Genomic DNA, 17,785 nt, shown 5'->3' with positions numbered 1-17,785 from the left:
CACCATAAGTCTTTTCTGAATGGCAAATCCTATCATCCTAAAAACAAACTCGTTAGAACCAACTGTCATTACGTTGCAGTCATAACTTTATGTAATCTCTTAAGAAGCTCAACAAACTGTTGTGCCAAGAAACCAAAAGTGTCAAAACTGAAAGGAATGAAACAATGCTGGTTAGCTCTACAAGCCTTCTCGTGTTTCTCAATTTTCCCTGCTGATGCTCTATTAGCTGCTTTTCTCACCTCAAAGACTCCATTCCCAAGTCCCACCAACGGAGATGCTCCAGTTACATTAACATATGCATGTTTCCCCTCATACCAACTGTAGATCAATACATCTGCAACCCGTAGCGTCGATCTACCCTCATTCAGATTAGTGAGAAAATTGACAAGAGCCTCCTTCTTTACTTATACCCCGGCCCTCTAAAATGCATCACATAAAATGTCTCTAACATGATCATGTCGATATTTGAAACCTGGAAAATGTCTACAATGTACTGCATGGTCCCCAAAAGCATCCAATCTATTTTTTTTGCAAACAGAGCATAGACCACTATCAGAGTACAAAGGAATCGTGAGATGGTACCGGAGAATAGAACGATACTCCACCGGCGAAATACACTGTCCAAGTCCCTCCATCGGAATAGCAAGTAAAAAAATCATTTGTGTTTATGACTGCAAACATCCAATGACTGCTTTTTGACGAACAGATAACTCAAACTCCCTCTCAAAACCAACAACAATCTTGCCGTAGAACGCTTTCACCAAAACTTTTTGTGGTTTTGAGGGAGACGGCAGCATTCATAGCCAGAGAATTGAGGTCAAAATCGGGTAGACAGAGACTCCATGCACTGCTAGCAACATTAAGAATCTCATCCAACAACATTGGGACCACAACTCCTAAGAATGTGGTTTTGAAGCTAAAAAATCTAACAATGGGAGGCCACAAAAGCAAAAGTAGAGGCATTAGTGGCATAATAAATACTTAACCCACCAAGACGTAATGGGAGTGTTGATAAACGCCATTGCAAATCACCGAATCCAGGACCATCAGAAACCACAATAGCTTGGAGAACAATGCGGAGATGCTGATCAAAAGTCTTGGCTGCCATTCTGAAAAAGGATGGTGGACAAGTACGAATCACGAAGACCAACTTAGAGAGCCCAACACAAGCTCGTAAGAGTGGTAACTCACACTGTGGATCTTCCAATACAGCTAAACAGTCCATCAAAGTCATACTCTTTTCAGCACGTTTGCGAGCAAGGCTCATGACAAAGGATGGATCATATGAAGGAAAGAGACTAGGAGTGGAGCGACGTGGATCCAGTAATGGCCAAAATATCTCAGTCTTAGCCTGAAGAACCAGCCCGTAGGAAGGTCTTTCGTCCTGAATCATACCCAAAGTTGTCGCCACCTGTTCTGTATCTCCGATCAAAGTCCCATCATCTAGGTACAAAGCCTGTAGCAATAACTGACAACTGGACTGGATTCGTAGAATCAGGAGATACAACACCAGTGCAAAGAGAAGGGGACCCAAAGGGTCGCCTTGCTACCCCCAGTAGCAGACCATATGTAGCCATCCTCCAAATATAACATCGCAGGTTGACAATACAAATACTCGACCCAAGGGACAATAGCTAGATGTTGTTGTTGTTGTTGTTGTTGTTGTTGTTTTTTTTTTTTTTTTTTTAATGGTTTGGACAGACGGATGAATAGGAAGGATATGGGCTGGAATTGGTTAATATAAAACTGGACTGGATGCTATTGGACTGGGCTGGACGTCTGTGGGCTTTTAAACGTGGGATGAACTGGACTAAAAACAGATGATGGGTTTAGACGTATCATCGACTAAAAGACCCAGGAAGAATACGTGAAAACAAAAGGAAAAATCACGACTTATCCAAACAGAAAGACAGGCTGATTTTCTGGTTTCTTTCTCTGGCTCTCTTCTCTTTCTATCTCACTTCTTTTTCTTTCAATTAAACAAACAGTTGAAGCGGACGTCCCCAAAGCGATTTTTTTTTTTTTTTTTTAATAACTCAAACCAGAATTTTCAAGAGCTTGAAGACTTGAAAACCTTGCTCCCATACCAATTTGATGGTCATGTATGACCTAGATATGATTTTAGAACCTAATTCCAATTGTTCCTCGCGATAAACACGAACTCTCACATTCAATTCAATTGAGAAAACCTTTCTCTAACACTCAAACTTTATTATTCATCAACACTAAGTCACTAACTATGGCCAAAGGCCTACAACTCAATTTATAGAGACTATAAATTTAGAAACTAGCCTTCAAATTCAAATTTAAAAACTAATAATCTTAATTTTCGGAATTAAATATAATCCCAAAAATAATATATGCTAAAAACATCAACACAACATCTAAACATCTAAATGTAATATGAAATAGTCATAATAATATATGAACTAATATGCAACTAAAACAAGGATTTGGAACCCTTAGATGCATCATTATGCCTTTACGAACTCCCTCACTAGCTTGGAGAAAGCAGATGAGTGATCTTTGAGTAATACATAAGGAGAGCCATACTCCACAATTTTTCCTGCAAAGTATACAAATCACAAAAGGAAAGAGTCAGAAAAAAAAATAGAAAAACAGAAAGTAGAGGCCTCTAGGAAGTATATATCTAGCATCTCTGTTGATTGCGTGCGTGCAATTAGCTACTGGAAGTGTAATATTTTAATTAACATGAGTACGAGTTCGCTGTACTCTTCAACTGTCTTGTGCCTCTCTAGTGGAGTTGTGATTTCCGTCTGCACTTTGAATATCAAGATTCTAGGTAGTCCTTTTATTTTCGTTTTTATTTTATTTTTTTTAGGATCTTTTAGTATTACCCCCTACTAGATGAGCCAATTAGGATTTACCCCAACTAGATGGGGAAATTAGGGTCTTCCCCTGAATACACACAAAAAAAAAGTCAGGTTGACCGTATTTTTTTTTTGTGTGTACTCTGGGGGAGACCCTAATTTCTCCATCTAGTTGGGGGAAATCCTAATTGGCTCATCTAGTAGGGGGGTAATACTAGTTAACCCTTTTTTTTAAGGAACATGGAAGTTCCTCTGTTTTTTCGCTTAATTTTTTTTTCCATACCTTCTTCAAGCAACAACACAAGGTAATTATCAATCACTGTTGGTATTCGATGGGCCACAGTTATAACAGTGCAGCTACGGGTTGCTTCTCTTATAGCCTTCTGTATTTGATTATCTGTTGCAGTATCAGCCGAAGCCGTAGCCTCATCCAACACCAAAAATTTTCTCACTCAGCAACACTCTTGCCAAGCAAATCAACTGCCTTTGTCCCACACTCCAATTTTCTCCATCAGTAGCAACTGCAGAAATTTCCACTTGTTAGAACATGGACAGTAAATGTGCATAACATAAACCATTGCTGCGGCACTATATAGTTTAATGATAATTTCTTAATTAATATTATAAGTACCTGGTGCATTAAGAAGCCTCTCATCTTGTCTTACAATCTCCCGAAGATTACATTTATTAAGTACCTGAGGTTTCACACTACATGGCGTTAGTTGAAAAGTTTTTTATATCAAACACAAAGATAAGTATTGTATAAAAAAAAATAAGTATTGTATGATGTTACCTCCCATATTTCTGTATCAGAATGTTGTTTTAGAGGATCAAGATTAGTTCTCATGGTTCCTTCAAATAAAGTTGGGTTCTGAGGAACTATACTCAATCTAGACCTCAAATCCTTCAAACCCAGTTTACCAATATCTACTCCGTCAATTAGGGTTTTTCCATTCGAGGGTTCCACTACCCTGAAAAGAGTTTGGATGAGGGTGGATTTACCACTTCCTGTTCTTCCAACAACTCCTACCTTTTTTGTTCCTGGGAATGTGCAAGTGATTCCCTTGAGAATCATGCGGAGCGAAGGGCTGTATTGGACATGGAGATTGTCAATATCAATTGTTCCACTCATCAGCCAATCTGGATCTGGTGTACATCCTACAATAGTTAGTGGAGCTTCACTTTGAATGCTTGAAAATTGAAGAATCCTCTCTACTGAGATCATCTTGTTATCAACATTGCAGATGTTCCATATCACCCAACCTTGTATAACATTTAGGCTCAGGCCATAGGTGGCTATAAGTCCTGCCATGCCTAGAGTTACATTCCAAAATCATGTTAGCTCATTGCCATGTTATTCTCTAATTTTTTAAGAAGATAGATACCATATATACGCGCCAGAATTAACTCCACACACACAACAAGATCATAAACATGCTCCACGCCTTAAGGGCCCATTATGCAGCACTGAGATAGTGATATCCACCCTTAGATCGGTCCCCAGGGCAGCAGATTTATCTCCATTCGCTTAAAATTCTTACTTTTCTTACTTTTCTTATTGTGTGATAAAAAAAGGGCTATATATATAGGCTGGTGATGTATTCTTTGCTTGAATTTGTAATTACCATTTTGATCATTGCAGGCTGTCTAGGGTGTAAATTAGTAAGACTTTATTAGTTACTATTAGCTTAATTAACAAGTGTAAAGAATGTTAAATGAGAGTATAGAAGAGCTTACTAGGGTCAATAGCTTCCCTTGGTAGGGTTACCAAGATAAGAAGCGCAGATAGGAAAACAAGGTTGAAGAGGAAGTTGATTCGAACAGAAAGCCATTCCATTGTTGCAGAGCTGTAAAATGTCAGGTGAGAGTAATCATCTATCAACTTTTGAATCTTTGCAAAGAATGGAGCTTCTTGATTAAAGCAACGAATTGTTGCAGCCCCAGCAATCGACTCTGAGAAGTGGTGAACAATTGGAGATTTACTAGTTCCTGCCATCCTGGCTAGTTCTCTGGCTGCGGTTATGTAGTAAGCCTACAAAATATTTCGACATGTTGAAAGTTTAGTCTACCAGATAGTTCCAATAGATTTAAACCTCTTAAGAGGGGCATCAGATACTATTCATGACTAGTACACAAGACAACCGTGAGTTTTCCTATATCAATGTAGGTGGTACATTCTGTGTTTTCTTTGCCTGCATGTGGTATAAAAGTAGTGTTTGGTCTATTCAAAGAAGAAAAAGTGGAAGTCAGTTTTCCTACCTGATACCAGATGGATATCGCTAGAATGGTAAGGAATATAAGGAATATTTGCCAGGCAATGTAAGACATAAGAAGCATGATGCTTAATAGTTGAACAAGAGCAAACACCAATCCAACCAGTTTGTAGGGAATATCTGTATCCACTGTGCTCTGATCTGTGGAAGACTGGGAAAAACATTGGAAAAGAAAATGGGACATTATTTTTCATAAAACAGGTTTCTAAGAAATGGGATTTTTCCACAGAAGAAAAAAGGAATAAATAAATAACTTACCCTGTTAAGTATTTGACTCGAGGGTGTGGAATCGAAAAATAAAACAGGTGCTCGGAAAACAGAGTTGATCATGCCAAGGAAGAGCGTCTGAGCAGTCTCAATGGAAATGGTTGCAAGCAAAACAGCCCTTCCCAAGACAAATATGGAGCTCCCGCCAGATAAAAGGACAAACACTCCTATGAGCTTTTTTTTGCTTAGTACACTTTCCTCCTTGGTCGCCGAAGCAATCCAATAATTGCTTCCTATCTATAGCAATTGGAAAAGTACTTGACAGAGAAGAATAACAGGTATAAGTGATCCTTTATATGCTGAAGACACAAAGGTTGAATAAACTTGCCACTTCACTCTGCCAGTTTCTGTTACTTCCTCTTTATTGTTATCTAATATCAGATTCGCCCATTTTTCTTCTGTGTGATCAGTTGGATTGATCGAATTGGTTCCACAGGTAAACGATATGTTATCTTCGTGTGGAGTAACCTGGCTTAGGGATTGTCTGTGGGCAGACATTTGTCTGACCAGCTCACCATAGGGGTTTGCAATCAGATCTTCATACTTTCCTGACTGAACAATGCTCCCATCTTTTATTACCTGGGATCGGGGGATAGGCAAAAAAAAAAAAAGTGTGACTTAATGTCAGTGTAAAGGGTGCTGCAATTTCTCTTAAAGTCATGCTGGTACGACATCATCTATTACATATTGTTAGTATTGGCGCCATTGTGTGCCACTCAAAATTGAGGCAAGTTATAAAAATATATGGTATCTAATTAATGCTAATGACATACCAGAACAAGGTCTGAAGCATCCAAGAACTCCAATTGATGAGTGACGTAAATGATGGTCTTTTGCGCCAAAAACTGCATTACGCATTCCTGCAAAAAGACTCACCTGTTACTAGAGTTTTTTTACCGGGGTGGGGGGTCTCAAGATGCTTGAACATACTAACTACTCCAGTTCTTCTGTATAATAAAAGTATATATATGCTAAGAGAGCTGAGCTAATATATCTTTTCTACCTGAAAAAGATGTGCTTTAGTATGTGCATCAACAGCACTGAAACGATCGTCTAGCAAATACACATCTGAATCACTATAGATGGCCCTTGCAAGCTGAATCCTCTGCTGCTGTCCCCCACTTAGATTGGTCCCCCTCTCTCCGACCACGCTCAAGTCTCCATTAGCCCACATATCAATATCCCTATTCAATGCACATGCTTTCAGAACATCCTTGTAATAACATTTCTTCATTTCCTTACCAAACAAAACATTCTCTCTAACAGTACTTGTCTGAATCCATGCACTTTGTGGGACATAAGCTTTAGACCAATACACCTTAACCCCCATCCCAGAAATCCACGGAATCTCACCCAGGATGCTACACAGAAAGCTTGATTTACCTGACCCAACCATTCCGCTTACAGCAATCTTGCTGCCTTTCATGATTTTCAAGTCCTTTGCAATTTTGATTGTGGGCTTATTTCCCTTAGCATTACCTGTTTCCCACGAGAATTCCCCACTTGCGATTTCTGTGGATACACTGGATGTGTTGGGAGCATAATCTAGAGTTAAGTACTCTTGATTTTCTTCTCTTATGAAATCGTTGATCCTATCAACTGAGACTTTCATTTGTGCAATGGCCGAAATTAACTCTGGGAGATTATATATAGGCTCTTGTAATATCCGAAAAGTCGCTAGAGCTGACAAAACAGTCCCAGATGTTAATGGTGTTCTCACTAAAACGCAGACACCAAAAGTTACGACTGATACTAATGTTGGTGAAATCCAAAAGAGAACCACAACAGCTGCACACAAATAGAGATACCTGCATTATGTAGAGTATGTTTATAAAGCTTATGACGTAGTAGTTATGTATATTAAGGGAGATCACAGAAGTTTAGTCTACCAGATAGTTCCAATAGATTTAAATCTCTTAAGAGGAGCATCAGATACTATTCATGACTAGTACACAAGGCAACCGTGAGTTTTCCTATATCAATGTAAGTGGCACATTCTGTGTTTTCTTTGCCTGTATGTGGTATAAAAGTAGTGTTTGGTCTATTCATCCCAACAAAGAAGTGTTACACATTTGCAAATTCCAATATAAATTAGTCCCTTTCCTAATACAATCAACCAATACATACCTCACATTACATAAAACAAAAAGTATAAGTTACCTCTACAGCCGAGCTCGGTAGCTTCTCTTCCTTCACACCTTCCACCTCAGCTACACCACCACATTCTACCTCATCTTTACCACCATCCACTAATTCATTCCTTTCTTCTTCAATCCCACAATTACCCTCCACAAATTTCTCATCTTTAACAATACCCACAGAAGAAAAATGGGTGAATCTGATATTAGATAACAATAAAGAGGAAGTAACAGAAACTGGCAGAATGAAGTGGCAAGTTTATTCAACCTTTGTGTCTTCAGCATATAAAGGATCACTTATAACTGTTATTCTTCTCTGTCAAGTACTTTTCCAATTGCTACAGATAGGAAGCAATTATTGGATTGCTTCGGCGACCAAGGAGGAAAGTGTAGTAAGCAAAAAAAAAGCTCATAGGAGTGTTTGTCCTTTTATCTGGCGGGAGCTCGTCTTGGGAAGGGCTGTTTTGCTTGCAACCATTTCCATTGAGACTGCTCAGACGCTCTTCCTTGGCATGATCAACTCTGTTTTCCGAGCACCTGTTTTATTTTTCAATTCCACACCCTCGAGTCAAATACTTAACAGGTAGTAGTTATGTTTATATTAATGGAACAGGTGCAGCTGCTGAGCTTCTAAGTGTAAAATGAGCTTAGACTTAAAACTTAACTCAGTGAGTGTGAGTGATCACTGATCACAAGAGTGACAAGACACAAGTACATGAGCAGCTTTTTCTTTGATGTGGACTTACCCGAGAAAGCGAAAAGACGAGACTGATAATATCTGCGAAATATCGCGAAAACATCAGGCAACCTATATAGATATATTTGCCACACCCACTGACCCACCACCCGTTTATGTTTTCTAGCTCTTCCTTGACATGAAATGCGAAACCAAAATATCAGGGTCCTTATATATCAGTGGATACTGAGTTTGAGCGCGTGGTTTTATATATTTTTTTCTTTTTTCAGATGACATAAATCACTTTCAGTATTGGTTTTGAGTTTAGTTAGCAAAACTTTTCGTTAGGGCTGGGTGCCCATGCAATTTCTCTTTGTTTTGATGTGAAATGGAGAAACTGAGGAGGTGATCCCTGCGCAAACCCTGGCAAATTTTTAACTGATAATATTGATTGCTCCATCAATTGTTCAACTTTGGGTGCAATTCTATTTACACGTGTAATAATGTTCACATATTTCAATATTATTATACACCAAAATTAACTTACAGTCAAATCTGATTGGCGTTCAAAGCCCGTGCAAAGACTCAACACTCGACTCTACGAAGTTGGGAGATAGACTTATTTCTGGTTCAGACAAGTTGGGGGGTCTCAAGATGCTTGAACATACTAACTACTCCAGTTTTTCTGTATAATAAAAGTATATATATATATATGCAAAGAGAGCTGAGCTAATATATCTTTTTGGGTGAACTAGTATTATTCCATAGATGAGCCAATTAGGATTTTTTCCTAGATTCCTAGATGGGAAATTAGGGTCTCCACTCCCAAATACACACAAAAAAAAAATTTGAAAATTAGTTTAAGGGAGTACATTAAGGGTGTGTTTGTTATGATGGAAACACTATGGAAAGGAAAGGAAAATAAGAGTGGTCCACCTTTTCCATAGTTTTTAAGGCGTTTGTTTACCCATGGAAAGGAAATGAGCTTTTCCATATTGAAACAAATGGAAAATGTTTTGTGTCATTAGCTAACTCCTGAAAATTTTGTGGAAATGAAAGAAAAGGAAATAGATAGATAGAGACTTGCTACTAATACACCCATGACCCAACAATACAATTATTCCTTTCCATAGCTTTTGCAAACAAACATGATTATTCTTTTTCCTAGTTTTTACTTTCCTTTCCCCACTTTACCAAACACATACCATTTAAAATTATTTTCTTTCCATTCCATTCCATAGTGGACCATCCATTTTATTTCTTTTCCTTTCCATGAGTTAAAATTTAACAAACACACCCTAAGAATTGTTTGAACTCCAAAGCCATAGGCATAATATTTTTAGTTTTTACATCCAAGTTTGATCAAAATCAGAATTTGACACATGTCAACCCATTTTTGGAAGTAATGGACAAGAACACCCTCTTTATTTATTTGCAACTACTGGAAATAACGAGATTTCCTCCTCCATAATCTCTTAAAATTTCCTCCTCCATAATCTCTTAAAATTTTATAAATGTTAAAATGCACTTTGATTTAATGCATTTTAACTCGATAATTAAGTTATTTGAACTCAATATTTTAAAATAAATAGTATATGGTGTAAAAACTTAAAAATTGCTACACCTCCCATATTTTAGAGACATTTGACACTAGACCCTAAGCATAAACCCTACACGTATGGACACTAAACCTAAAATTCTTATAAACTAGAGGATTAAAAACAAAAGTCACCCCTGAACTTGACCCCGATTGTCACTTACACCCCTAAACTTTTTTCCAAGCGAAAAAAACCCTGAAGTTGCAAGTACCAAACACAACAGTTAGTTTCATAGATGGCGTTACATATATGATGTCATTTTTTTTACATGACATCATCATTTTATTTATCTTGTAATTCACTGATATGATGCAAGTGACATTTCTGCCAAAAAATAAATGGATTCCAAAAGAAATTGATTAGAATTTGCGAACAATGAAGGAAAAATTAATAATAATACCTATATATTACATACCTAAATTATTCGTAGAATTGAATAGAAATCAGACAATTTGGTAGCTAGGGTTTTTTTTCTTATGGCTATGACCGTTGGAATTACTGAAGAAGATGATCAATTTATACAATTACAGGTGACCGTTGGAGTTGACTCACTGATTGATTTCCACATCATCCATTTATTTCTTGGTACATTAGAAAATAAATTACAAAGTAAATAAAATGATCGATGATGTCATGTACGTAAAAAATATAATGACATCATATATATCTAACGCCATCTATGAAACTAACTATTGCGTTTGGAACGTACTTGCAACTTCAGGGTTTTTTTTCACTTAGAAAAAAGTTTGGGGGTGTAAATGACAATCAAGGACAAGTTCAAGGGTGGCTTTTATCCTTAGTCCTAAACTAGACGCTAAGCCTAAATCCTAAACCCTTACAAACTAGGCCCTAAGCTTAAACCATAAACCTTAAGACATTAACCCCTAACTCCCTGTAAACTAGCTGTAACGCCCGTATTTAAAATATATTTATTAATTAATTAATTAATTAATTATTTAAGTATTTATTTAAAATTGGATCGGATTGGGTTTGGGACATGTGGGCCTGATTTCTGGGCCCGAGTCTGTGTTGGGCTTGGGTTTCTAACCCAAGTATATAATCACATTGTTCTAGAGAATAGGGTTTTTTAGAGAATAAAATATATTAAAAATGGAGGCAGAGCTAGAAACTTGTTTGCTCGAGCGTTGGAGCGCGACGACTCGGACTAGGAGGATTCGTGGAGCTTAGGATTAAGGTGAGTAGATAGTTTTTCTATTTCACGGAATCCAGAATTTTACTGGTATACAGACAAAATTCTACTGTCAATTGTTTCTATTCATTTTTGGTTTGTTCGGCTGTAGTTATTCGGCGATATTGTCGAATTGATTAAACTAGATAATGTTAGGGTATCTTTTGTTTAAGTTATTGGACTGTTGCGCTTATTGGGCTGATGAAGCTCAAGAGAGCGTCAATGGCGGCTCCTCTGTCCGTATGCGTTACTGTTAAACTGTGATGGGGTTGGGTTGTTTGATATCGGTGGTTAAACTGTCGGGGGTATGGGTGATGGTTGAAATCTGTGGTTAGAATGTCGGGATGGATATTGGGGGGTGGCGGTAAAGCTTGCACTGTCCATTAATGGCGGCTTGCCCAAACACTGCAGTAATATAGTTTGAACTATGTTTGGTCGATTTTGGTGGTTGAACTCTTGTGCTATGACTTTGTATTGCTCGGTTTGATGTTGGATTGGGTGGGGGCTGTCGAGTGGAGCTTGAAGAACCATTAATGGCGGCCCAAAATTATTTCTAGATCTAGTTTTGGAGAATATGGGGGTTTAAGAGTTGGGGTTTTAGCTTTTAGTAAAGTGGTAGGGGTTGTCGCGGGGATCAAAACCGTGGGCTTGGAATGGGTGGTCGAGTGGAGGTCGACGGTGGTCGATCTGGTGGTGGCAGTTGGAGAAGATGACGACTTGGGCTTGGGCTTGGATCGGGATCAAGGGGGTCGGTTTTGGTTTAGGCCCGATTCTATTTTAGTTGTTGGGCCCGATTTTATTTGGTTTAGTTTGGGCCCAGTTTAAGTTAAGTTTTGGGCCAGTTCTCTTTGTTTTGTTTTGGGCCGAAATCTAGTAGTGTGTTGGGCCAGTTCCAGATTAAGTTGTGGACCAGTTTTGGTTTAGTTTGGGCTAGAACTAATTGCTTTTCTTTGGACCAGTTTTAAGTTAGTTTTGGGGTGGTCCATATAACTTAAAATAGATCTATTTGGTCTTTAAATGTTTAGACTTCTGGTTTCTAAGGTTTGGGCTTGGTTAGTGGGTTTTAGTCATGAGCCCATGAACCATGCACCTTTGACCTTAGCCATGAACCAAGGCTATGACCCTGAACCTGTTGAACATGGAAACGATACTTTGACTTTGACTTTGACCGTTGACGTTGACCATTGACCGTTGACTTTGACGTTGACCATTGGCCGTTGACTTTGACTTTGACTATTGACCGTTGACTTTGGCCGTTGACTGTGGAATGTTGACTTTTTCCAATTTTTCTCATATTTAAGAATATGGACAAATATAATAATAAAATATTATCGAAAATTATATAACGTTGTTTATCATTATCTAATTAAGATTTGACGTGAGTAGTGTGTAAAACATAGATATATTGGGCTTTGATTGTGGACTGTTGACTGTTTAATTGTGTTATGTTTTTATATATTAAATTGTATAGACAAATCCAATGTTAAAATGCTGTGGAAGCTTGTATAAATTTGGTTGTCATTATCTAATTAAGATTTGATGTTGATATTGTGACATTATATAATATCTTGGGATATATATATATTAAATGCAATAGTGTGGAGAAATAAATGTATAAACCCTCCATTATTATATATGTGAGATGCTACTATGAGGTAGTATAGTATGTGTGGATATTTTTCCACTGGATTGTGGCTTAGTGCAATAATATATGGGCACATGAAAGAATGAAAATTGTTATTAGATATAATTGAGATATTTCTAAATATTGTGGTTTAGTGTAATAAGGTATTTGACCTGCACGTGATATAGTGGAATTATTATGAGTCATAAATGTATGACACCTGAATAAATTACGTAACGAAAATCCTAGAACTTGACTACCACAACTCATGTGATTTGCCCTGTGTGGGCGTAGGTGATATGATTGGTCCTTCTGGCATTTCAGTGAATCTGAATGGCCTTCGGGCGTAAGTAATGTGATTGGCCCTTCTGGCGTTTCAGTGAATCTGAATGGCCTTCGGGCGTAAGTAATGTGATTGGCCCTTCTGGCGTTTCAGTGAATCTGAATGGCCCTTCTGGCGTAGCCGAATAGTGGCATGATTATTCCATTCGCAAAATAGAACGAGACGCACGATATTTTATGTCGAATAGTGGCAGTACTTGCATAATGGTTTCCGTGTGAGGGTTACCTGGTGTGCGGCATCCCGCTCAGGGTAGTTACGCACGGAGTGGTTCATTATGTAAGGGGAGGCATGTGGATGTACATGTTCGGCGTTGGGAAGCGATTGTGGTAGCCAGAGAAACTAGGTAAGACATAGATACGACGTGAATTTTAGGGACACACAAAAAAAGCTTTAATTAATATAATTATTGTAATATGTTGGTAAATGATATATCTTTAGATAGATGATTGTATATGTTTTGGCTGATTAGTAGTTTAGTTAGAACCTAAGGCGCCTCGTGGAGGAACTAAATGCCTTTTTATTATGTGTATGATATGTTGTATTAGTTGTTGGAGGTTAAGGAGCCTCGGTGGAGGAACTAACTGCCTTATAGATTGTGTAAATATATGTATAAGTATATGTTGTATTTTAGGGCTACTCACACCAACATTTTTATAATGCTGACCCGATTTGCATATTGGCTTATCGGGTGTGTTCATTAAATGAACATAGTTGGTAAGTCTTGACAGGTTTAGTGTTGAAGAAGATTGGTTGCTGCTTGTGGTTTGCGTTAGCGTCGCATTTCAAGATAGGCCTTGTTTTCCTTTGAGGTGATATAGATTTTCCGTTGAGATAAGGTTATTTGTATTTTCATTTGTTAATTTTTGTAACGAAGATGACTTTTGTTTAAGTTAAAATTTTTATTGGTTTTTAATTATCCACATATTTAAACTGTTTATGGGTTTTTGGAAGTGGAGAGTGCATCACACCTCGGAGATCAAGGAGTCGGGAACAAATAATGTTTTTCCGAATTCTGTCGAAATTCGGGGTGTGACACTAGCTCCTAAGCCTAAACTCTAAACTTCTAGACACTAAAACATAAACCAACTAGTTGTTTTTCATAGGAGTTGGTCGAACCCACATAATAATAAAATGCATTTTGTATCTGCATTTTAAAATGCATTGTACATATGCACTTTAAAATATGTAAGCAAGTTTATAATGTGGGTGCATTAGTGCATATGCATTTTAAAATATGTCGCGCATCTGCATTAAAAAATGTGTTAAGTTTATAACGTAGGTGGTTTAATTTTTGCGGTTTTTGTTTGTGATATACCATATTAAAATGCAAACCACGTGGTTATAAGTGAATTCTATTACTTTATTTTTAGTGAAAATATTTGGTAGTTATTTAATGGTAAAAGAGAGAATAAAACGGTTATAAAACTCAATAACTAAATTGTCCACAAAACGTGGGTAGTCATAGTCAACGCCTGAAAATCCTATTTTTTTCATTTTATAAGTAGTTTTCACTATCTAAAAAGGGTAAATAGTAGTAAATTTATAAAATAATATTCTTCAATCTTTTAAATGCAATTTTTTCTAAAACAGGCTTCCTAATCCAATTTCTTGCAAAAAAAAAAAAAAAAAGTTAATCCAATTTGACTTTTTTTTTTTTTTTGTATTTAGGGAGAAGATCCTAATTTCCAGTCTAGTGGGGTAATCTTAATTAACTCATCTAGTGGGGGTGGGGTGGGTAATATTGGTTAACCCCTTTACCTGAAAAAGATGTGCTTTAGTATGTGCATCAACAACACTGAAAGGATCGTCTAGCAAATACACATCTGAATCTATAGATGGCCCTTGCAAGCTGAATCCTCTGCTGCTGTCCCCCACTTAGATTGGTCCCCCTCTCTTCGACCACGCTCAAGTCTCCATTAGCCCACATGTCAATATCCCTATTCAATGCACATGCTTTCAGAACATCCTTGTAATAATGTTTCTTCATTTCGTTACCAAACAAAACATTCTCTCTAACAGTACCTGTCTGGATCCATGCACTTTGTGGGACGTAAGCTTTAGAACCATACACCATAACCCCCATCCCAGAAATCCACGGAATCTCACCTAGGAAGCTAGGATGCAACACAGAAAGCTTGATTTACTTGACCCAACCATTCCGCATACTGCAATCTTGCTGCCTTTCATGATTTTCAAGTCCTTTGCAATTTTGATTGTGGGCTTATTTCCCTTAGCATTACCTGTTTCCCACGAGAATTCTCCACTTGCGATCTCTATGGATACACTCGATGTGTTGGGAGCATAATCTAGAGTTAAGTACTCTTGATTTTCTTCTCTTATGAAATCGTTGATCCTGTCAACTGAGACTTTCGTTTGTGCAATGGCCGAAATTAACTCTGGGAGATTATACATGGGCTCTTGTAGTATCCGAAAAGTCGTTAGAGCTGACAAAACAGTCCCAGATATTAATGGTGTTTTCACTAAAACGCAGACACCAAAAGTTATGGCTGATACTAATGTTGGTGAAATCCAAAAGAGAACCACAACTGCTGCACGCAAATAGTGATACCTCTTCAGCCAACTTCTCACAGTCTGTCTACGCTCTAATATCTTTTTCAAGAAAGTTGTCTCCCAAGAATGCAGCTTCAAGACTCGCATGCTCTTCAGAGTCTCTGAAGTAGCTTTCATTCTGGAATCCTTAGCTTCCATGATCTTAGACTCAAGCTTTTCTTGTATCCTGACAAGTGGGCTGTTGCTCACCATCACCAATACAGTGGCAAAAAGTGCAGCTATAGAAGGAGCGCAGCCGAGGCTCCTGTACAAGTTGAGCAGAGCTACCTGGACTGGAAGCAACCAAATCCCATGAACATGCGAGCTGAAGTCTTTGATCCTCTCGACATCCACATTAATAAAATTCACAATTTTACCAGTGCTTGAACCATAATTCTTCATTTTAAGGGCCTTGCTGTAAATTAAGACCATAACAGATGCTCGAGCTCTAAAACCAATTCGTTGAGCCCCAAAGTACCATTGCCTCTGTGACAAAGAGTCAACTAACTGAGCAAAAAAGAAGTAGAATGCAAGAGTAAATCCATATCTGTGGCTTGAACCATCCTGTTTTCTTGACAAGAAATCGACAAAGCTTGTGATTAAGAATGGTCCCGTATAGGAAGCAAATGTGTTTATACCTGAAAAATCTATAACAATATGTAAGCACTAAGCATTTACAAATAAGGACGCAAACACGGATAAACTAGTGAATGGAAGTGCTAGAGAACAGATTGAATATGAAGTTGCACCTGCAAAAACTGCATTCAATTCACGGCGAGGGGTCTCCATAGAGCACCAAATAAAGCTTTTGGCAAAGAGCAGGCTTTTGGTTTCTGCTTTGCAAGTGATTCTTGCAACAAAGAGAACGAATTTTCTGCTGTTTCAGGTTTAGGAACTGGAGGAATATGAGATAACTCAAGTTTTCGAGCTCGACAATGTTCAAATTAAACAGCGGGTTAAGCCACCAGAAGATAAGTTGGCTCCAAATTCCAGCACTGGAATATTCCAGCACTGGAATATTCATCAACGTACAACTTCTTCGACATCTTCATCCTCCTTATGAAGCAATGGTTGTTCAATATCTTGGACTTTGTTATAACACAAATACCAATGGCAAGCTCTTATAACTCAAATACTGATTACAAGCTGTTATAACTCAAATACTGATTACAAGCCTGTTCACCGCTCTCTCTCTTGGCCGTGTTGCCACACCACTCTCTCACTTTCTTTCCTTGCCCCCTTTTTCTTTCTCCCCTCTCTTCACTTTTATATCCCCTCCCTCTCTCATCTCAACCCTCCACCTGTCCCTCTATCTCGCGGTCCCCTCCCCTCCATGTGTAGGGTTTCCGCACGACCGCCGCGTCTTTCATCCACGATCTAGTGCGGTAGCGGCCTTGTGGGTTATGTTAAGTCCGGCCCAATTCCCTATGATATTCCAGGACGGCATCATGCCACTACAGATGCCCCCTCTCGAGTCCGCGATGATATCTCGATCGGGGAGTCGAGAGTTCGCCACCTTCCTCCTCCTTCCGGCCGTGGTCTTCCCTCTTCCCCTCATTAATCCCAGGTTCGTGAGTGTTCATCACGGTTTCCCCCTTACGCCCCTCGTTTCTTGTGCATCCACGTGTCTTTCATTGGTTTGGTTCTTTTTGGTGTCCCCTCGATTTCAAAGACCCCCGCAATTACCCTTTTGCCCCCACCTCTTATAAAAGCCCGCTCGATTTCTTTTCTCTCTCTCACTCGGCCCCTTCTTTTCGCTTTTCGGTTCCTCTCCCCTCTTCCTCCACCTTTCTTACGTTTTCCCCCGCTCCGCCGCTTCGGTTAAGTTTTCTTCGGGTTACGTGGTGACATTCTTGCTCGGGTTGCTCTCTCTTTTCCTCAAGTTGGTCTCCTTTTCTCTCTCGGCTTCCTTTAATTGCTATAGTGCGCATTTCTCCTTTGTGTTTGGAACTGTTCATCTCCACTTCCTTTTACGCCTTGTTGTGGCCGTAAAGTGTCTTCCACCACCGTCCCCGATGTCCGTCTCTAGATCCGCCACCTCCTCCTCCTCCCCTACACCGCAGCCCCGCCACGCCTTACGACCGGATACCGAGGCCCCTACCTCCGGGCAAGCTTTTGCCCTTCCGCCCCCACCACCACGTGGCCGTAGACCTAATCTTGAGGTCATTAAAAGCGAACTTTACGGGATACCCGGCGCCACCTTAGAGCATGTGCGACTTAACTTATTACCCACATTTGGTCCCCACAAGCCGGGTCACCTCGTGGCCGCGGTAGAGACAGATTGTCGCCGCCTTCG

At 38.9% G+C, this 17,785-nt stretch overlaps 1 protein-coding gene across 1 annotated transcript; it reads right to left on the bottom strand.

Moving 5' to 3' along the window:
- Positions 1-2,190: 2,190 nt before the first annotated feature.
- On the bottom strand, positions 2,191-16,278 carry LOC147483091 (putative ABC transporter C family member 15). The gene is given in 15 exon segments (XM_086579486.1): positions 2,191-2,566; positions 3,115-3,281; positions 3,283-3,352; positions 3,463-3,526; positions 3,625-4,145; positions 4,569-4,863; positions 5,091-5,255; positions 5,363-5,950; positions 6,145-6,231; positions 6,375-7,179; positions 7,261-7,286; positions 7,532-7,709; positions 14,736-14,994; positions 15,084-16,136; positions 16,239-16,278. Coding segments are annotated over 15 exon segments (4,410 nt in total). The 3' UTR covers positions 2,191-2,474.
- Positions 16,279-17,785: the final 1,507 nt, after the last annotated feature.

This window comes from Coptis chinensis, chromosome 8 (genome assembly GCF_015680905.1).
Source record: "Coptis chinensis isolate HL-2020 chromosome 8, ASM1568090v1, whole genome shotgun sequence".
In the NCBI taxonomy this organism is placed as follows: Eukaryota; Viridiplantae; Streptophyta; class Magnoliopsida; order Ranunculales; family Ranunculaceae; genus Coptis; species Coptis chinensis.
Note: the sequence above shows the minus strand (reverse complement) of the source record. Positions and strands in the feature narration are given on the sequence as shown.